This window comes from Agrilus planipennis, unplaced genomic scaffold (assembly GCF_000699045.2).
Source record: "Agrilus planipennis isolate EAB-ADULT unplaced genomic scaffold, Apla_2.0 scaffold210, whole genome shotgun sequence".
Classification (NCBI taxonomy): domain Eukaryota; kingdom Metazoa; phylum Arthropoda; class Insecta; order Coleoptera; family Buprestidae; genus Agrilus; species Agrilus planipennis.
In genome coordinates this window covers 221,830-244,802 of record NW_020442439.1, presented here as the reverse complement: position 1 = coordinate 244,802, position 22,973 = coordinate 221,830, and the positions used below count along the sequence as shown (strand labels likewise).

At 35.9% G+C, this 22,973-nt stretch overlaps 2 protein-coding genes across 3 annotated transcripts in view; one reads left to right on the top strand and one right to left on the bottom strand.

Annotated features, from left to right (window-relative positions):
- LOC108738884 (putative homeodomain transcription factor) overlaps positions 1-5,258 on the bottom strand; it is a 14,757-nt gene extending 9,499 nt beyond the window's left edge. The window contains exons 1-3 of the mRNA XM_018472494.2: positions 4,584-5,258; positions 4,383-4,522; positions 2,914-3,014 (exon numbers count right to left, since the gene is read on the bottom strand). Coding sequence (XP_018327996.1) covers positions 2,914-3,014; positions 4,383-4,522; positions 4,584-4,621 — 279 coding nt within the window. The 5' untranslated portion in view covers positions 4,622-5,258. The remainder of the gene's footprint in view (positions 1-2,913; positions 3,015-4,382; positions 4,523-4,583) is intronic.
- An 87-nt stretch (positions 5,259-5,345) lies between these two features.
- Positions 5,346-22,973, top strand: part of LOC108738883 (lysophospholipid acyltransferase 2) — a 59,769-nt gene continuing 42,141 nt past the window's right edge. For both annotated transcript variants that reach the window (XM_025980335.1, XM_025980336.1), the window contains exons 1-2: positions 5,346-5,778; positions 17,137-17,282. In XM_025980335.1, coding sequence (XP_025836120.1) covers positions 5,704-5,778; positions 17,137-17,282 — 221 coding nt within the window. In that variant the 5' untranslated portion in view covers positions 5,346-5,703. The remainder of the gene's footprint in view (positions 5,779-17,136; positions 17,283-22,973) is intronic.

The window sequence follows — 22,973 nt, the reverse complement described above, 5'->3', positions numbered from 1 at the left end:
CTTTCAGGAATCGTGGGAATGGGTGGGTGGTGGTTCGGGTGAGAAAGTTGAGACGGACGAAATGAAGACAGAAGAAAATGAAAGATTATCTGTGGAATATTACTGCCTCAGCATTTGCCTAAGTGATCCAAGGAAACCACAGAAAAACTTGGACCAAGGTAGACGGACCCGGAATCGAACCGGCGTCCTCCCGAATGTTAAGCAATGGTCTAAATCTCTAGGCCATGCCGCTCGGTGGACACAGAACACCTTCCGTGTTATTTAAGGATGAAATTTATAAAAATAACCACCCGAGAAATTGAAGCAGCTAGATATTGATTTCGAAATGAGGGAGCTGGAAAGGGAGGAGTTTTCGGGAGACGGAACAGAAGATATCATCAGGCGGGTCGTACAAGAGAAAATCAAAGGAACATCCCCCTCGATTACCTCAGTAGGCGCTGGCTCGATGTAACAAGGTGTATCAGGTAGGCGTTGAGGCGATTTAATGGAAGAATTCGACTCTGATGATCACTACTCCAACGTCACCAAATTCCTGAGACTGATATGCTCAGTTCATGACATCATCATGTAAACATGGCAGGAGTAGAAAGTGTGCTTGCATAAGGAGTTCTCGAGACAGCATGACTACCATGACTGCATGACAGAGATGATGGAAAGACGGAATAATACCGATCAAACAATGACAATATATTATTACTAAAGGTAGTAGGCGAAGATGCAATCTTCTGTATAATTAAGGGACTAACCATAGGAGTTACGGGAGAACGCGTGGACATGTAGAAGTGAGACACCAGATTCTAAATTCTTTTGAGGTCTCGAGAGTCATAGATCTCCTAGGGCGTGAAGTCTAAGACGATGATCATTCCAACAGCTCATCCCACAAAGAAACAGACGACGAAAAAGAGCAAAAAATAAGGGTCCGCTGCTACAATAGCCAGAAGTTTGTAATTCATTTTAACAGGAACTGTCCGCATCTTAAATGTGACAGGGGCGTTAGTTTAACCAGTGTCAATCCTGGCAAAAGTAATTTCGTATGACAAGCAAAACAAACAAAATCAGGGAGTGGAGGAAAGAAGAAAGGTGTAGTGAAAGCAGACCGGTGAGTACTCTTTTGGATAATACATACAAAAGAATTGCTTTGATGAACAGGGCAGGTGTTAAGTGTATGTAGATACAGGATGTCATCTTAACTTAATGTCAGATGATCGCGCTAGAATTGCAGTTGACCTTTGAATCAACATTATTAAAAGGATATGGCTAGGGCCGTCTTAACAATCCGAGCGACCGAGCGATTGTTCGGGCCGGCGTTTTTGGAGAGGTGGCCAAACCGGATACGGATTTACTTTTTTAGGTTAAAGATTTTGTTTTTACTTAGTTACTTTGTATGATATTGATAATGCTCACTTAATTCTATTACAATCGGAGATAGGAAAAGAATGTTTTATAATGTTGGTAAAGGATAGAAAGGCATCATTCACTAAAGAGACAAGAGAGGAAGATCCGTTCAAAGACATGTGGCTTAGCACTGAAGGCGAAATAAGGCGGTAAAATACCCCCGTATTCTGGAGGAAAATATTGCATTGGCGTCTTGTTGGGTGATTCGGCTAGTTTTTGGCGGCCCAATGCAATTTGCTCCCCTTAAATTTTTGTAGATGAGCAAATCAGGTGTTCAGACGGAAGCACTCAAATTATGATGACGAACTTAAGTCCACAACGGCTACAGTAGAACAAAGGACGAATGGTAGCTAGAGCATTGAAGTGCAAAAGGGCGGATAAACAAGAAGTCAGTATAAGAGGAAATGACTTGCAAATCAGCTAGACCGATCGACTGATGAATGGTTCTTTACAACTTTAGATATGGCGCAAGGATATCGTCAGGTATCTATCTATGCATCTAAATTCCATGATAAAACGGCGTTTGTCACTCCGGGTGGACAATATATGAGTATACACATGTTCTTTAGGGGTTGGCAAACTCTCTGGTAGTGGTAGTTAAACCATATTAGAAAATGTACTAGACTTGATATGAGAGGCGGATTTTAAGCTAAACATGGTGGAGTGCCCTTTTGTTAAAACTGCTATTGAATGTTTAGAACGTGAAGTGAGTAGACATGGAATTAGGCAAGGATTGAGAAAGGTGCGACAATTACTTGGGTTGGATAGGAACTTCCGTAAGTTTATTAAAAACTTTGTAACTTTCGTGAGTCCACTTACTCAGCTAATAAAGAAAGCAGAAGAATTATGTTGGAGTGAAATGGAGCAATTGGCATAAGGTGGAAGTTGAATAAAACGCAGCATGTAATGTCCACAGTCGCAACCCAGTATGGGTGAATTTAGTGGCTATTTCTGAGACAGATTGGTTTGGCGCACAATTCAATTGCAGAATGAGAAGGCTCAGGTAATCATTAAAGCGTTAGAACGAAGTATAGTTGACAATGATGTGAGATCGGTAGTTAAGGTGGATGGTGGCGTTTTATGATACGTGGCAAGTGAAGATCAAATTTAACTTACTGCACAAACCATATGATGATATTGGGCATCATGGATTCAGAAAATACCTGGAACTTTCTAAGAAATCATATTCGTTTATTAAAATGAGGTGTGCAAGAAGTACACGACATTCTGTTTGAATTATGCGTATGCAGAAAAGGTTCATGGGCGAGGTGAAAAAATTCTCCTTTCGTCTAAGAAGCAGGTGGTTCAATTAGGCACAATATACGTAAATCATCTAGTTCCCTTTATCAAAAGTGTAAAGCGAAAAGGTTATTTGCGGGTGATGGTAGGTTCATTTACCAAATATACAAGCGCCAAGTCCCCAAAAATTGAGCTCAGTGGAAACTATTGAAACGTTAAGAAGGATGTTTGACGAATTTTGGTGCCCAAGGCTAGAGGATTGAGAGGATTGGCATTTACTTGCAGAACGTTTGCTAGCTTGAATGAATTACGAAGGGCATCGAGCATGTGGGGAATGCTATTGCTACTCCTCGGGCGAATGGTCAGTGAGAGAGACAAAACTGCACAATACTTGATACAATTACGGCGAGTTGGGACGAACAATTACCAGAAATTTTGTGGGGAATCAATCAGACAATAAATACCGGTACTGGACTTTCCCCAGCGATATATTGTTCTCATATCAGAGTGGGCGAGTAGCAGATCAGAGATCGACACTGTTACACTACGGCGAAAGCGCTCGTAAGATGTAAGACGGATGAGAGATTGAAAAGGGTGACAAGTTAAATGAAGGGAGATATGATGAGAGACGAAAAATTGAAACCGAATAAGTAGGTGATTTGGTATTGTAGCGTCAGGCAACTGCTATGCTAGGAAAGAAGGGTGTTAATAGAAAGGGGTCGAACAAATATGATGGCCCATGCAAGATTACAAATGTATTGGGTAACAACAAATATAAATTTGCTCCATTACAAACTGTTAAAAGCTACAAACTATAAACGATTTAAGGCTATTGCTGCAGTGGATACTCCGAGGCGTTATCAAAGTGATGCAGTTAATGTAGGTAATGAATCTAAAGATTGTTTAGGTAATTCCAATAGAGATCAGGTGGGCAGACAAGATCTGATTGATCTTCTAGAAAGTTAGGAGAGAGTTGTTTAATGACGAAGGCATTAAGAACTATTTATTTAGGGCATTAATGTTTCAAGATTACCTATTGAAAAGAAAATAAAACAAGATAAATGGCGATCTCTAGTGGCAACCGGTATTAGTTAAAGGTAAAAATCAGATATATAATGACATCTAGTGGAGAAGATCATACATAAATAAATGACAGCTGAATGGCTGATAAGGTAGGCAACGAGGTGATCGATAAATTTACCAGGAGCCGAAATGTTGAATACTTCCATGGGCGACAAGAGCTAACAGCTATTATCTATGGTTAACAGTATATATTCTTTAATCTATGGACAGGAGCTGTTAATATGAGAGAGAGGTGTTCTCTGTTTTGTGTTATTTAACGAAGAAATTAATAAAATCAGAAGTGCAGTTAGTTGAAATAAGTGATAATAAGTAAAATGCATGGATATTGGACAAGAGTCTCAAAGTATTAAGGCCAGCAGAGTTGGTAAAAGGAATTTTGAATGTTAACACTGAGTTCATAGTGGGAAACCTAGTGAGAGAGAAATAAATTATGTACTTTTGCAAGGAAAGGTGAAAGATATAAAAAACTACAAACAAAAAGAATGAATAAAAAGTGAGCATGTGAAGAAAAAAATTTGTGAGACACTGAAATAGGCCTGCATATAATAAAATGATAATGTAAATAAACAATACCAAATATGCGACAGTTGCATAAAAAATATTTAGTTGATACATAATTATTTGTATATACAAATTGTAAGTATATGAAACAGAAGATTTTTTACCTTGAACAAGATCTACATCAATGAGTTCAGTCTTTAATCGAGCTGACTTAGTTTTCACATGATTGTATCCTCTAATTATGTGTCTTTCAAATGATAATTCCCACTGCTGCTTATCATAAGTTCCAATCTTTTTCTGATACCTAAGGAAAGTATTGATTAATTAATGTTAGACTTCATAAACTGAAGAAAATAACAACTCACCATGCGACTGTATCCTGAACACCCATTTCATGCACCATCCACTTAAAACCCTTAAAACGTTTCAAGTTTACTTATAAGGTCACTTGCAGCTCAAACATATGTACCAAAGGTCACAATCATCACTTTATTTCCGATAAAAAAAGGCAATTAATTAACTGCCTTGTTTCAGTCATTTACTTATTTAAAGTTAATCTGGAAACGACATTGATTCTTCTAAAAAAACCTTGAAGTTGAAGGAATTGCGTATTAAACCTAACAAACAGCTGATTTTGACTTTTAGAGGAATTCATTCATGTAGAATGTAGTTAGACGGAGCGCATGTGCGTAATCTACTTTACAGCCTGCAAGTTTCGTGAGACACCGACACACACCTACTTATTTCCAGTGTTGTCGATAATACTTTTCTAAAAGCAAAAACAAAAACTTATATAAATTCAAGTTTCCTACAAATTTATTAATAACTTAAATTAAAGCAGAACATTATTCATTCATATCATTAAGTGCATGAAAAAGAATTTGACTGAATTTAAAAAGATTATTATCCATCACATATTTACATTTCACATATTAGGCTAGGTTGGGTTACATTAAATCAACTAAAAAGTTATGTAGCTCATTAATTGCGTGATTTTAAAAAAATATATCTTTTAAACAAAATTTAAAATACTTAGTAATTGTGCACTCATATATAAAAATGAAAACATATTAATTAATGAATAAATACTAGTAGATTTAGATTTTGACTAAGACGTTTCTCGGATGTCAGTACTGCCAAAATGACAGTTTTTAATGACATACTACAGAGCCGTGCTTTATTTACAATTTAATCAGGATAATAAAAATTATCCATAGGTCAATGACTTTGAATTCATATTCAACTGCCTACTAGGTCCTACTAGGTAGTAGCACCAGGTGTAATAAGTGTAGTAGTGTACAACTTTTATCCCCTCCGCTAGTGGCCTTGCAGTGGCATCGTTGCCGTTCTTTAATTTTTAGACAACAGTAAACAGTTCCCGAGTTCGAGTTGTTTTAGTTCGAAGTTGGAGTTAGTCGCGTGTATAATAATAGTTAAATCCGGTGAGTGCCTGTCTGTCGGTACTGATTTGTGTTTAATGTCAAAATGACGAATTCGTACTATGAAGGAAGTAAAATGTTTTTATGGCTGGCTAATCTAACAGGCATTAATGTTGACCAGGTGAGTGAGAATACCTATCTCCTATTTATAAAATTGTTCTTTTCTATTATTCCTATTGTCGGTACTCTGAAAATCGTGGACCATTTTATTGATCGCACAATTGTGATATTTTGTATTAGTGTTTTCCTTTTAAGAAACTATTAAATAATATACAACTCGTCGAAAGCCAAATGGTATTTGTATCACCCTTATTTTGTAATTAATGTAAAAAACATGTATAGCAGAAGTTTGAAATCTCTTATACTAATACTGTAGGACGATCTGTGTATATAGTGAAATTTGTATTGAAATTCTATGAATTGTTATTAAAATTTACATAAAATAAATTACTGTTAGATAAAACCCTTTGCTACTGTTTTTATGTAATTGTAACTTCTATTCAACCACCAATTGTCTACTTATGTACTTACAGCATTCAACAAGTTGTTGCTTTTAAAATATAGCTAGGTACCGATGTAAATGTGTACAGTGTATTGATGTAGCAAGGGAACTTTACAAATCTATATTCGTATGGGCTTTTTGGGCTGCAGCCCTAGATCCCCATGTATATTAAGGGACCTCAGGTCAATAGACAACTTTGTGAATTATAAAATAAAAAATAATCTGAAATTTCCTTCATAATTTATACCTACCTATAAGTAACTTGTTCTACGGTATCTGTTTGTATATCTAATTATAACCCATGATCATCATGAGGTCGTCAGTCCTAAAACTGGCTGGACACGCACTTTCACTTTTTCCAAACTGAGCTAATCTTTACATTTCCCTAAAACTAGAACGTACCACATGCTTAACTATTTGTATACAGTAATCTAAACCAGGATTACCTCTCTTTTTTTTAGCTTCTGTTTCTGCTTCCAATGTCTCTAAACTAGCCCTTCATGAGCTTGCGAAGGTGTCCTACCGACCTATCTCGGCAATATTGGAGAAATAAAATATTTTATTGTTGTAATTTTTTCCTGTACCTATACATCATTAAAGAAAACATTTTTTTTACAAAATAGCAATTAGTTTGATTAATTAGGTAGGTAGGCCCTCAAGGAGTGCTAGCCCATGCACCCACATCCCCCCCACCCAATTCACGGTCTTCTAAAAAACCGTCTTTTATTTACAATTCCACTTTGTACATAAATATATTCCTACCTACCTAGATAGATATGATACGATATAGTAAGCAGGATGTTTTGATATGTGTCAGGGGTCAAACGTGTGTCCGCAGTTTAGCTTTCAATACACCTACATATAGTTGCGACGTTCGACATTGGTGTAGACGGCAATAGATTATCCGAAAGATCGGACATATCTTGGAACTGTCGTCATTTTCATTTCAAACGTTGAATTTTGTTTAAAATCTGATGCAACATGCTCAAATTCTGCTTGTCTACATCTCTTTCTGTTACACATCAATTGGTGTGATGTTATTCGTTTTTCTTTATTAGTGTCTGCTGCAATTCCTACCTGACATCTCTTTTCTGTGTTTACGATATTCTCTACAACGTCTGGTCTTTGGTTAGTATATTGAAAGAAGGAACCAAATACAACAGTTTCATTAGTTTCATTGCGGACTATGCCAATTTTGAATGTCTCAACTATAGATGCCTACTTTAATGTATGTTTTCATATATAAGTATGATTGTAACCTTGCGATATTTTCTATTCCAAATTTGTAACCTTGGGTGTGGCTATATATGTATAGGAATGTGTAATTTGCATTACTATAGTAGGGTTCATATTATAGCGAGTATCTACCAAACTTGTAAAAAGAAATGTTTGTGTAATAAATAATGGCGTAAACTTACGTCTGCCTGACTATTAAGTTTGGAAATGTACCTAGATACAGGACTGTAGCGAGATTATGCAATCAGAGCAGACGGTAAGCTGAAGATTTCCACATATATCTACATATTTCGCAATATTTTTGTTAGGCACTTTTGTTTTTAGTAGAAACGTAAGTGTTATCTAAAATTGATCACATTGAAACACTAACGTTTTTAGTTACTCACATTTTTGATCCTGAGGAGTTTTTGTATAGACATGATAGCAGAATCCACATGGAATTTTATTACTAAAAAGAAAAGAAAAGGTTAGAAGCGTTCGAAATGTGGTGTTACAGGCGAATGATGAAGATACCGTGGATAGAGAAGGTTAGAAATGAAGAGATATTATAAAGAGTAGGAGAACAGAGGACTCTATGGAAGTCAATAAGAAATAGGTGAGATAGGTTAGTAGGACACCTTCTCAGGCCCTCCTAACTTCCGTTTCTGGCTCTAATATGTCTCTGACTAAACCTTCATGCTTGAGAAGGTTTCCTACTAACCTATCCCGCCTATTTCTTATTGACTCCCATATATGTTCTCCTGTTCCTTCTAATACCTCTTCATTTCTAACCTTCCCTATCCACGGTATCCTCATCATTCGTCTGTAATACCACATTTCGAAAGCTTCTGATCTTTTCTTTTCCGCCGCGCCATTTGTCCATGTTTCGCACCTGTACAGCGCCGTGCTCCAAACATACACCTTTAACAATCCTTTTCGAATTTCCAAATTAACCGTTCGCGAGCATAAAAGTGACGAAGACGACTCGACCCTGCGCTATCCTCTGCTTTATATCCCTACTACTCTTTCCGTCAGGACTCGTCTGACTTCCTAGATACCTAAATTCAGCCACTTCTAATTTTTCGTCTACTATCTTTATATACTCTCTTTTTCTTCCTTTGCGTATCAGTATTTTAGTTTTATTGACGTGACAACGTCTTATAATTCGATGGAACCGGCTGCACGCACGAAAAAACATGACTCATGCGGCGTTACCTCGCTCTGAGGCGTTCCATTTAAGGCTTGAAGTGCAAGCGAGAGCGCGGAACGAGCGACAAAGAGGCACAATCGGCCTCCGCGTTCGGCAGCGTTCGACATCTGTCTCTCTCCTACTTGAGTGAGCGATGCGTCCGCGTGGACAGCTGCTATACAATAATACATTTCCATTTGCCTCCTTCTCTATATCCATACAAAATATCTATCAAACAAATAAAATTAAAATTTTCTTTTGAAAAATGAAACCATTCCATCAGTATTTTCTTATGACGTTGTCACGTTCAACTATCGTCAGTAAACCGACTTTAGAGACAACCGATTTTTTTTATTTATTTTCATACAGTACTGTTTTGTCAATACCGTTTCAATATTCAATATTATGTCGGTGTTTAGAATTCTTAAAAAATACGATAAGTATCAGATTAATGAACAATACTAAGACTTAAGAAGTAAGACCAAGACCTACACTGCATCCGGAAGACCAAGACCAACACTAGCACTCGAAGTATTTGTGCAAGAGCAAAAGACAAAGGCTGAATAATAGACAAGACCAAGACTGTCCCAGTTGTTTTGCTGATCACTATACTGTTTGCTTTGGTACTTATGTAGGATTAGATAAATAGGTATACATAGTATAGTATATAGTATATATATGCCATAATAAATTAGAGAGGCATTTTACGATTCCCTTTACTCTATACGAAGTCTATTATATTGTCAAAGTAGATTTTTATTACTTTTTTATTAGTCAATAGTGAGTAGAAATTATCTATTATTATGATTTCGTAAGCACTCACATAGATCCCTGGGTACACTTTTTGTAATTACAAGCACCTATAAACATACATAACGAAATTGTTTTGAATTTTTGCATATTTCTAGATAATTTTTTATTGGGTGCTTCAATTAATTTTATTTTTACTACTTAATTATATTTGCTGCCTTAAAAATCCCCCTTTTCGCCAAGAATACTTCTTGAGTCCGTTCCTGTAAACTATCATACTTTTAACATAAAAATTTAATTCAGGTAATTCCTTAAACTAAATCGAGCGAACCTATACGGTAATTTTGTTATTTTTAGACAATTAGGTTACATTAATTGATATTGTTGTTTCGCCAGAGCCGTAACGAATCATTGCGAATTATTAAATGCGGTTACAACTTGTTGCATTACTAACTAGCTTAAATTTGTATTTCCAGTGCATACTGAGATTGCAATGATAATAGAAGAAGTAAACAAACGTTTATTTTACAATATTTCATCATTATCATAATGTCATTCGTCCTAAGACTGGTTGGACACGGACCTCCACTCTTTCCTATCCTGAGCTAAACTTCGCATTTCTCTAAAACTAGAACAAGCCACATCCTTAACTATTTACCTCTACCCCTCCTAACTCTCTTATCTGACTTCCTAGATACCTAAAATCAGCCACTTCTTCTAATTTTTCGTCTCTTATCTTTATATTCGCTCATTTTCTACTTTTCTTCCCTTGCATACCAATATATTTGTTTTATTCTTATTTATTTTCATACAGTACTGTTTTGTCAGTACCGCTTTCATTTTATTTAAAGCTATCTCTAACTCCTTGCTAAATGCTAATACTGCTATATCTGCAAATTTAAGCATACTATAATCTTTTGCTCCTGTATACCTATCCCTACAGTTGTAGTGTCTTTAATGATGTTGATCACGTCTTCGATGTATAGATTAAAAAGTAGCGGTGACAGTGTCCCTGTGTGACTCCCTTTCTAATATTTATTTCTCTACGTTGCAGCCCCAGTTCTATAACTGCCTGTTGCTCTTTATACAAGCTCAGTTTCACTCCTTATATCTTTGTAACTTATCCCTATATTTTTAAGTATATTTAACAGCTTGTCCCATTGTCAAAAGCTTCTTCTAAATCTACAAATCCTATGTACGCACTCTCCTTTTTCTGTCGTTTTCTCTATTGTTATTCGTAAAGCCTCCCGCGTTCCTCTATTTCTTCCAAACCCAAATTGATCTTCCCCTAATAGTTCTTTTGTCCTTTTTTCCATTCTCCTCTGTAGAATTCTAGCTATGAATTGTTCTAAATCGCACCTATCCGCGCCTCTCTTTTTAGGTATGGTTGCTGCCACGTTAAATATTANGGACCTGGAATGAATAAAAACTAAAATTGCGTCACGGTACGATTCTGAAGGAAGGTTCCATTGGTATAGTAGGCACTTGAATGGGTAAAAACTGAAAAAAAAAAATAGATTGAAGTTCCTAATTGTATGTCTACTTAAACCGATAGATAAATAAATAGGTATAAATAATGATATTTCCGATTTTATGTACAGTATTTTTTATATCATTTTATTCGTGGACCAAATACGCATATTATATATCCACAACTTTGCGAGACTTGTCCTCGAAATAACAGATTTTACTGGACTAATGTCCCAACTTCGTTCCAATATGCCGACGCTGAAATGTAAACGTTTTACCTTACCTGTTGTGTAAATGTTCCAGAATAGACCTCTTTAATGACTTGTTTACCAACCAATTCTCGATATAACACACACCCACACACCCTCTAGGCATTCTCTCTTTGCTATTATTCTTTTAACGACCCCGCCATTTTTCATTTCCTTAAAACCACTCATTTCAAGTTCTCTTTAATCTACTCGATTAATATTGTGGAAATGTACTGATAGGTACTGTGTAATCAAAACAGTGACTTTCGAGTTCTATAAAATTACGAAAGCATTTTTATTAACGACCTTTGTGGGCGTTGGCAGGTTTTATGGTGTTTTATTTTTATCATATTACAAATAGGTAATTGTAAATAGTCTATTATTGACATTTCCTGAAATCCTTCAAATAGTAGATAATTTTGACTTAAGTAACTGTATTACCGCAAAGGAATGCAGACTTTATTGCTTGGAAGATTTCGTATATATTAAAAAGAAAAAAAAGGAACACTTTTATAAGGTCACTCATTCAAATTAAGTTTCGGGAATTCGAAACATTGTTTTTAAAAAAGTTTATTAAAAACTGGAGATTACAATCAACTTAATTATAAGAGAGATGGAAAGTAAGAAATAAAAATACATAGTATCATAAATGATGAGATATTAGATTTATATTAATACATAGAACATACAAATTTGCGCAATATGATGCTCAATGCTCAGCGTGTGAACCATAGGTGAATGTAACTTACATGTGTCTGTTCGTCTGGTACAGCCGAATTTTTGAGAAATTATGGGCTTTGATGGGGCAAATTAAAAATTCTTAGGAAAAGATGTTTTATATTTCGGAAAAGGCATTAAAAGGGCAGTTTTTTAACCTTTCACAACTTAACTAAAAATTCGAATAAAAAAAATATTGAGATTGAATGAAGACTAACTTCCACTCTGCTACCTTTACAGAAGAAATGTTATTTGCATGAATAAAAATTGTTACTATCTTAATTATTATCGTATGGAAACTTCAAAGATATAGTGGACCGACTTTTAAAGTCCGCTGAAAAATAAACTTGTGGGTGTTTCATTCCCACCAGCCACTAATGCTGGTGGGCGGGTAGCCCCTTTGGACAACGCCGGAAGGTAAGGCGCAAGGCCCTCTTCAGCCTTCTTTCAGGAATCGTGGGAATGGGTGGATGGAGGTTCGAGTAAGAAAGATGAAAAGGGACGGAATGAAGACAGAAAAGAATGAAAGACTATCTATGGAATATTACTGCCCCAGCATTTGCCTGAGCTATCCAAGGAAACCACAGAAAACCATGGAACAATGCAGACAGACCTGGAATCGAACCGGCGTCCTCCCGAATGCTAACCAATGGTCTAAATCTCTAGGCCATGCTGCTGGGTAGTCCGTTGATATTTTATAGCAACCGCACAGTAGGAGAACTATTGAACATTAGATAAGTGGTTGTAAAGGTCGTCAGGGCCGGATTAAAGTATAAATCGAATTATGTATTTCAGACAGATATTGAAATTCAAATTTTAACAACAGTGGAGAAATATTGAAATAATGAATTCAGCTTTACAGTTAACAATTTTTCTTAGTATTCAAAATCATCTTTTACTAAATATTTACTTCCAGACCAAATAATATATTTTCGTTACCTAATAAGAAAAATAAATATTTATTATTGTTTGACAAACAATATTTACCACTGCAATTACTTCCACCCCTTCTTAAAAGCGACAATAACTTTATATTGGACTAATTATTGTAAATGCCAATTAGCGTAATTACCGACGAATATTAATACATTCAAAACTGGTTTGCCCATTAGGGCAGTTACCCGATATGGCTAATACAAATTAATATAAGAAATATATAATTAAGTGAACCATTTCTTAAACAATAATAAATATTATTCGATGCGAAATTATAAGAACGTTCTACTGATATAAGGGTTTAAAAATAAAACAGGTGTTAGAGATGAATATTCAAAACCCTATATCAGTAGAAAGGGCTTTTAATTTCGCATCGAAAAAGAAATCGAACACCGTGTATAACTGAAAGTATTTTCTGCATCTAGTCCTAAGGCTAGATGGACACGTATATCCACTCATTCATATCTTGAGCCAATCTTTGCATTACCCTAAAACTAGTACAACTCATATCCTTAACTATTTGCGAACAGTAATCTAATCTTCTTCACTCTTGTTTCTGCCTCTAATATATCTCTGACTAGAGAAGGTGTCCTACCAACCTATCTCGCCAATTTCTTATTGACTTCCATACAGTCATCTGCTCTCCTATTCTTTCTACCTTATACCTTTTAATTTCTAACTTTCACTATCCACGGTATTCTCATCAGGTATAAAAAAAGACGTTTTCCTGCATGAGGATAGTTATATAACACTACGTGTAAATCTCTCTTGTAACTCATCATCATAAGGTCATCAGTCCTAAGACTGGTTAGACACGCATCTCCACTCTTTCTTATCCCTAGCTAATCTTCTAATCTAGGTCTACCTCTACCCCTGCTAACTTCCGTTTCTGCTTCTAATATATCTCTGGCTAGACTTTCATGCCTGAGAACATGTCCTATTAATCTATCTCACCTATTTCTTATTGACTTCCATAGAGTTCTCTGTTCTCCTATTCTTTCTAATACCTCTTCATTTCTAACCTTCTCTATCCACGGTATCCTCATCAGGTATAAAAAAAAAACGTTTTCCTGCATGAGAATATTTATAAAACCTTACGTGTAAATCTCTCTTGTGACTCATCATCATAAGGTCGTCAGTCCTATGACTGGTTGGACACGCACCTCCACTCTTTCCTACCCCGAGCTAATCTTCGCATTTCTCTAAAACTAGAACAACCCACATCCTTAACTATTTGTGAACAGTAATCTAATCTAGGTCTACCTCTACCCCTCCTAACTCCCGGTTCTGCCTCTAATATGTCTCTGACTAGACCTTCATGCCTGAGAAGGTGTCCTACCAACCTATCTCGCCTATTTCTTATTGAATTCCATTCCAAGTCCTCTGTTGTCCTATTCTTTCTAATACCTCTTCATTTTTAACCTTCTCTATCCACGGTATCCTCCTCAAAGAGGTATGGACGAAACGTCCTTAGGTGGCACATCCTGTATAGTCCTAGTCTCGTCGATTGTTACTTTCGTCATCCTCAGTTTAATTGGATAATGGTTCATTAATTCAATCCGAAAAGTATGTTTTTTGTGAGCATTTTCTTCTACACAAAATTAAATCTAAATAACAGTACGTATTGTTTCTATTTCTACTCAATTCGTCAGCCCGTTTATTATTGTTATTAAATAAATACTTTATTTTATGCGAAACCTATTAATTTATCGATGATCTAACGGGTTGAGTCAATACTTAATATCGGTTAGTTATGTCACTAAGTATATAGGTAATGAAATCGTTTTCCATTTGATCGTAAGCGTGTAGGTAGGTACATACAAATGGGTCGTAACCAATATGAAAAATCCGCTATTTGCTAATGTGGCCAGACAATTAAGAAAAAAATTCAAACTTTTACTGAAATACAATTGCGAATTGTATGCTACGACACACTTCAAACGAATAGGTTGAGGACTGCTTTAGATTATTGTGACGAAAAAGGAATGTTTGAACAAAACAGAATTCATTTGGCATAAAGAATAAAAGACGACCCTTTCTTCTTTAGTTATTTTAAACTTCACAAAATAATTTATTGAAAAATCTGATGTTTTCACGAACTTTTACAATTCATTTGACTGCATCAGTTATTACGTTAGAAGCGATAAATCGTACTATTTATTGTAGATAACAAGAAACAATAAAATTAAGAATTATGCCCCACTTTAGATTAGAGTTGAATACATAACTTAAAGATTTGTTAAACTTGATTTTTCCCGTTTTGTAAAAAAAAAACACGGAATTGTGTACTTATCTACTGTTACATGCAAATGATAAAAGATATTGCACTAGGTAGTAGATTTCCACTAAGTGAAATTGCAAATTATTTAACCGCTTTTACTTATCAAATTGTTAAATAATATTTGAAGCTAAAAATAGTATTGTTATTGTTACTGATTGCAATAATTTTTAAAGAATTTCAAATAATATAATCAGTACATCCTACACGGTTTAAAAAGCTAGAACGCGTTTTTAATAATAGAAAGTTTATGTTGTAATTTTTTTTGTTAACGCTACAATAATAATTTCATGACAATGACTTCCTCAGATAGAAGAAATGATAAATTATATATGTATTAAATATATGAAATCCTATGACATTGTTAGTAACTTAATAGTGGATTATCCGTCGATTTTTATTAAGTTAATAATCGTTAACCTTGTAGGTCGGTTGGTAGTGGTTGCTGTTGTCACCTCTCGTAGTTTAGTGGTAGAACATTGGTGCGTAAAGCCAAAGGTCCCGGGTTCGATTCCCGGCGGGGGCGTGACAACAGCGACAATTTTTCCCTCATTAATTTGAGGTAGTTTATAGTGGGTAAATTAAAAATCGAAAAAATGATTTCAAATTAATACTGCAAAACTTTGTTGCGTGTTTTTGTAATTACAAGAATTTAAAACCATTTCGATTTTTGGACGTATGTAGTTAGTTTTTCCAGTGGCGATCAAATAATTAAACAACTTTATGTTTTTTAACGTTTCGGTCTATTCAACCATCTTCAGACTTTTGAAGTGACCTAGAAAATTTTTGGGTCGTGTTGCAAGATCTCCCCGAGCATGACAAAATTAACGAGGGTATGAAAATTTATGAACAACCGCGGCTATTTTCTGTAGGGTGGCCAGATGCCCCGTATTTTACGGGTTACCCCGTTTTCCCGCAATAAAAATTTGAAAACCCGCAATTAGCAAAATTAAATACGGAGTAAAAAAAGCTCCCGTATTTTTTAATTGATTAATAAATATGTCCAGCCGGTGAAATTGCAAGCCCATGTTAGGGCTTGGACAAAATTAATTAAAGCAGCAGCATGAAAAATTTTATTCGTATTTTACAACTAGTTTTTCCATTCCAGTTGAAAGGATATTTTCCTTGTGCGCCAATGCATGGACGGATAGCCGAAAGACTTGATACCGTCAAAGCGAAACTTTAAATGAAATGCAATTTGAAATTATCGTGTAAATATTTTTGGATAAAAGTGCACTTTACGTCACCCTTCTTGTAGTTGGCTTCAAATATTGTACTACCATCAACATAACCTACATCGCTAAAGCGCGCATAGTATACTTCATTTACTTTTTCTAGCGATGTGCCCTTTCCAATGTCTTAGATACGCGCCAGCAAAATCGTAGGTAGGGATACAAAAGCTCATTATACTCTCGACTCTTACATACTTTTTCATACAGTACCTGCCAAAAGTTTTGTTCAATCATGAATAGTAGTGCGAGTCGAAAACAAGCGTTAAAGCCTTTAATATGTCTTCAAATATAAATAAACATCTCGTTGATATTTTCAGTAGTAAATGGTTCCAATAACAGTACATTTGAGCAATGCAATTGTAGTGGATAAATTGGTCAATTTTTCCGTGCAGTATTGTACGGGTTATACGTTCCTCATCGGTTAAGAGTTTGGCCGAGAGTTGTCTCCTTTCTTTTCTGGCCTAGTGCTCTTCTTTTGTACTTTGCGCCGGTCAAATTGAAGGTCACATCGCTACAGAAACTAAACGAAGTATAGCAACCATCTAGAGGCTACAATAGGACAGGGAACTGAAATGCAAATATGAAACGTAATCGCCCATCACCCGAAAAGATCGCGCACTAACTCACTGACACAATTTGATGACGCTCTTACGACCACGCAGTACGTTAAACAATTCATACAGTTATTACTCCTATCTCTTCTTGGATTTGACCATGGATACTATGCGACAATCACTTGTTTCTTGTTGTCGTTTCCTACCGTAACCTTAACGATCCGTCAAAAAGCAAAGTTGGCAGCAGTGCGCAAGTGTCATTTTGAGGAGCCAACTTTAGAGATGGTGTCGTAAACTGCTCATTGCCTGCTTTTTTAATTGTAATTTTTTCTATTTTTACTAAGTAATTTAATAGAATATGCCTACTTAAAAAGTGTTTTTTTTTCAGGTGAATTTTTTGATTAGTCAGTTCGTAGCCCTCGCATTGGCATCCCTTTTTCGCACAGTATTACATCCCTCCAAAACAAATTCTGCTACAAGACATGGTTTCGGTCTTATTGTCGGACTCATCATCGGCTATTTTTGCTTCGGAACGTAAGTCTCTAATGTTTATTCTTATTATTATTATTACTCATATGTTGTATGCATGCACGTTCGAGGATTGACGTAAAATGAACATTAAATATTATATCCAAGTGTAGGCAGTATATTGTCATTTCGTGTTCGTTTTGCTGCTCATGAAGTATTTGATGCGTTAGGCAAGACGTTGTTAAGATATCAACATGCTCAACTGATCAACGACGCAATAAATGGGGCCTTCTCTAACGCATGATATACAGTAAAAGCTCTTTATTCGCGGGGTATACGTTCCATAAATATGCCGCGAATACAGAAACCGCGGATATGGAATGGTAATTGGTATGGAATCGTAGGGGATACGTTCCAAGATTCCAAAATACTACCAATATGTATCAAAATAAAATCAATGTATCGATAAATTCGCAATTAAAATTAATCGTTATAATCAGCTTTAAACAAGGGTTTAAAAAATTTAGTGATTTTTTTCTTGTATTGAATTTTGAAATTAGTCCACTCGGTTACATCTTTTATAAAAGTCGCCTCGGCAAGAGCCAACAGTACTCAAAACATGCCGATACTCTAAGGGGATTCAGATTATCGGTTCTGGATATCATGAGTTTAATGTTTCGAATAGAGGTTTGAAATTTTGTAGTAAGATAGATAAAGCTTTATTCTAAAGTCTGTAGAAGGCCATTTTTTAGTTTAGTTACTCGAGGAGGCGTTTTAGGCGCATCCGACACTACCCTCTTCAGATTTTTGAGGATTTCCCCTCTACGAGCAAAACTAAACAAGAAAAAAAATCAATTTTATTTAGCGAGACTGCCTATGGGGCGTTGGTGAGATCGAGATCGCGATCCACGTCTGCCAGTTTCGCCATACTTTTGATGAAGATGTTTAAATAAACGTTCTCATAAAATGGTCTATCACGTAAACAACTGACCAAATCGATGAAACTTCTAAAGAGCGAGTTTATGTAATATCCGCATGTTGGCTGTATATCGCCATCTAGTGGGGTTTTGCTGCTAATGAAGTGTCTTGCGTTAGGTAAGGCTCTGTATGATGCGTCGTCGATTCAGTTGGGCAAGCTGATACCTTAATCTAACGTATGAAATATTTCATTAGCTGCAAAACTATATGGCTATACGATATTATACAAACTCGCTCTTTAGGAGTTTCATCGGTTATTTATTAAGATTGCCTATAGAGTGCTGATGAAATGTAATGAAAAATCGCGATCCTTGTCTGGTAGTTTCAAGTTTCGATAAGTTTCTGACCAAGAACTTAAAATAAATGTTCTTATTAAATATTAACTGTAGCAATTAATAAACAAAAATACCAAAGTTCGTAATAGTAGGAAGGTAAATATGATTCAGAAATAAAAATAATGAATAATAAATCAAACAAAAACGTATAGGTTTATTCATCACTAACCGCCCTTATTATTAGAGAATGCCATCAATAATTCAAAAAGAACGCAATGGCATTGTAAGTGTTTAAATAATTCATTACATTCTTTCTTGTTCTATGCTAACAAGAAATGTAGGGGTGGTTTGTTTATTTTTACATGCGATATGATAAATTGGATACGGTGAACATGTTGTTTAGAAAATAAAGGGTTGGGCGGGAAATTATTAAATTAAGTGACTATTTTTGTAACGTAAAAGAAAAAATATGTACCGGTATTCACACATGAAGAAAGTGAAATTTGATATACTCGGCTGGCTGCTATTGAGTAGATACAGTTGGTTTAACTCGCTTATAAAGTAGTGAAGGGATCGCAAGAAACGTTTTATCAGAAATTTGTTAAAAAATGTTGTTATTAACATAGCCTAACAACGTAAGCTTAATACGAGTCGGTTTTTGACAATTTATAAGAAAATTTGCCTGTAAATATATTCTTATTTCTATCAAACGAATTTTCTATCATTTCTATTTATCTAGATGATTCTCAATATGCATAAGTAAACTGATGCTTTCCTGACTAGGAGTTACTTCCTAACGTTTCGCTAACACGAGTGGCAGAACTTCTGCAGAGGTTGTTCCATCTTCGATACTCGATGTGGACTGGCTAGGTTCGATTCGGTTTAGTCAACCGTGGCATGCCAGTCGGTATCGGTCGAGTTTTCCTGAGGATCGGGAGATCTCGTTGAGTCTGAGAGAGTCTCTTTCTTCTTGTTGAAGTTCTCCGGATGTTTGTGGATCTCAGTAGCTTCACTGACCATCCTGCTGCGATAGCCGCTGACCAAAAAGCAATTTGCAATTCTCAGAAAGTATTTTATGGTCTCTATTGCTCAGTGCGTGTTCAGCCATTTCAGAGTGGCTAAGCCGGCAGTTTGCTTTGTGCTCCTTGAGTCTCTTCCCCATCTATCTCTTTGTGATTCCTATGTGTATTTTCCCGCAGGATCAGGATCCTCGTGGCTTAAACAGTATCCCTTTTGTCCTTAGGTGATCTGATGGTAGGCTGGAACTTCTTCGTAGGTTTGAAGATAGTTCTGATGTCGTGTCTCCTTAGAATTCTACTAATTTGGTCCTTAACCTTTGAAACATATGGTGGATATGCCAGAGAGGTAGTGCGCCGTTCGTTGATCTCTGGTGCCTTTAATCCTGTGTCCTCATATTACGATGTCATCAACGTATCGGAACCAAGCAGTTGAATTAACTCTGAGGTAGTGTTGCCCAAATTCAGTCTTGGTCTTGCAGTCTTGGTCTTGTTCTTGCGTTTTTGCAAGACCAAGACCAAGAACAAGACCGCGTATTTTTAGCAAGACCAAGACCAAGACTGACCGTGCAAGACTTGAGCAAGAACAAGACATAGCCTGCAAGACTCTTGCGTCTTGCAGCTAGGACTTAGCGCTATTTCACTGAGTAGTTAGGTGTAACAGTTCGGTGTATAGGTAGGTACGCTTAGGAATTCTATGAGACGCAAAAAACTGTATCAAAGAATATGAAAAACTGGACCTATGCGCATTACGACTAATACCATAAACATAGCGAATAAAAAAATTATTAAAATCAAACTGAGTGCATGCATAGTTATGTTTTAACCATCGGCACTTTGATAATGCGTCATCAAAGGTTTTGTACTTACTTCTCAAAGAAATTTGCCGCTTTTCGGAAGTACATGGTTATGATACACGCGCCGGCGGCTTCTTTTGAAATCTAAAACAATCGTTGCCGCCACGCCGAAATCATAACATTTGACACTATTTGATTGCCGCCATAGGGTGTAGGTATACTCATGCAAAATAATTTCGAATTTTTTTACACGCTTTATATTATTGTTTGATTTGCGGCGGCATCCTTATCATAGAGCCGGCACGTGGCGAGGCGGCGCGGTAGAAAGCAAGGATCATAAATGTTTATTAAGAAACAGTTACTTCCATGGAAAACGACATATAGGTCAGTTGATTTTTCGAATTTCTTATCAAATCTTCAGTTATTTATTAATCTGCTTGATCTTTACTATGGCTATATTCATTCAAGCTCACAATGTTCCAATTCTAATACGTTTTTCTAGGATTTAAAGTAAACTTTAATAAATAGTAATAGACTAATAGGTAATTGCAAGACTTGCAAGACTCTTGCTGCAAGACCAAGACCAAGACCAAGACTGGGAGCGCAAGACCAAGACCAAGACCAAGACCAGGTGTATTGGCGCAAGACCAAGACCAAGACTGGCTAAGTCTCGTCTTGTTCTTGCGTTTGGGCAACACTACTCTGAGGTCTCAATAGTCTTCTTCTCAAGGCGTTCCATGAAGAGATTAGCTATGACCGGACTGGACTTCCCATTGCCTGCTCGTAGAAGTCCCCCCCCCTTCACACGAAATACTTCACTATTTCATCTTGTTCCGTGCACTATTTGTTTGTGTCAATGTTCTTTTATCGACTAGGTATATCTTGTTGGATGTTGGTTACTTATTTCTACAGTTATGGAATATTCCCGAATATTTTCGGAAACTTTTCGTAAGGTTTTTTTGTATAATAACACTTAACGCTCCCTTTAAATTTCCTCAGTATGTTGTCATTTATCAGTTAGTCTTAGTATCTATGTTCGCTGATAGTGTAATTGTAGATAGTACATAATTAATACAACCAGATGGCAGAAGGAATAACCTAATCGCTCGGTAGCTGTAAATTTGGGATGGTGTCGATGTATTATCAAAATGTTGTCATAAGTTACAAAAAATATTAAAAGACCCATAGCAATGATAAACAAATTACGTAAGGGGTTAATCTGTTGTTAAAAAATACAAAATTCGTTAACGTGGACATTTCAAAAACCTCAAACCTGTTGGTTTTGGGGTTCCGCACCTCATATAAGTTTTGGCCGGTTTTGCTTTTTCGGTTGACATTATGGCGTTTCTACTGTATTTTTTTGAAAGCAAATTTGTCGAATGTCGGCCACACGCGATTTCTAGTTGAAATAATTATATTCTTACAATAGACTGTGTACATTTACACTAATTGGTATAATTAGATTTGTTGAATGCGTGTCACAATTATTTTTTTAATGTTATTGTAACATAGCTAATTATAGACAGTTGACAACCCTAATTAAATTAGAATACAGGCAAATGAATTAGTTGTTTTAGGTACTTTGAAGGGTAAATTACTTTGAAATTACCGGCTGACAATACTCTGTTATGTATGTCCATTATATGCCCTTCTACATTCTAATTACTTATCAGAATTACACTAATTTTAAATGTACGTGTGCAGTCAAGCTTCCATAACTCGAATCTCCTAAATACAACCAGTTGTGCTTGATATATGACACACAATGACATTTTTAATTATTAATAGTGGTTAGTTAAAATGGAATATTAATGTGAAAATTCATTTTTAATTTTCTATCCACTATAAACTACCTCATGTTAATGAGGGAAATTTTTGTTGCTGTTTTGACACACACCCCCGCCGGGAATCGAACCCGGGACCTTTGGCTTTACGCACCAATGCTCTGACCACTAAGCTACGAGAGATGACAACAGTAATCACGGTAAACCGAGCCTATAAGGTTACAGATCCGTCGATTTATTACCGATGTAATTGTATATACAATTTTGAGCCAAATTGGAAATGGTTAATTTTTTAATATTAATGTGAAAATTCATTTTTAATTCTTTACTCATTATAAACTACCTCAAGTTAATGAGGGAAAATTTGTTGCTTTTGTCAAGCCCTCGCTGGGAGTCGAACCCGGGACCTTTGGCTTTACGCACCAATGCTCTAACCACTAAGCTACGAGAGATGACAACAGTAACAACACCAACCGTCCTTATTAGGTCACAGATTATATTAATACTATTGGGATCCGTCAAATGGGCATACACCGTCTGGTGGCAAAATTTATAAGTCGGATGAGGGAAAAATTTACATAGGAACTGTGCACGCAAATTGTAAAATTGTTTATTAAAATAATAAAACACGTTAAAAAAGTAAAAATTTTTTGATGATGGAGTCGACGAAGTTTTCTTCTATAGTTAAATCAAATAAAAAGTTAATATGTTCAGTGAAAAGCTGCAATAGCACTTCAGACATAGATCTTCACTCTTCACCTACATTAACTACTTTCCAATAAAAACTGACCGTTTTATATATGTAAAAAATATATTCGGAAAATTAGAGAAAAAAGTAAACTAATAGAAGCTTGGATGAAAGCAGTAGGTATCAAAGAAGTGAATTCCGGAATAAAAATTTGTTCAC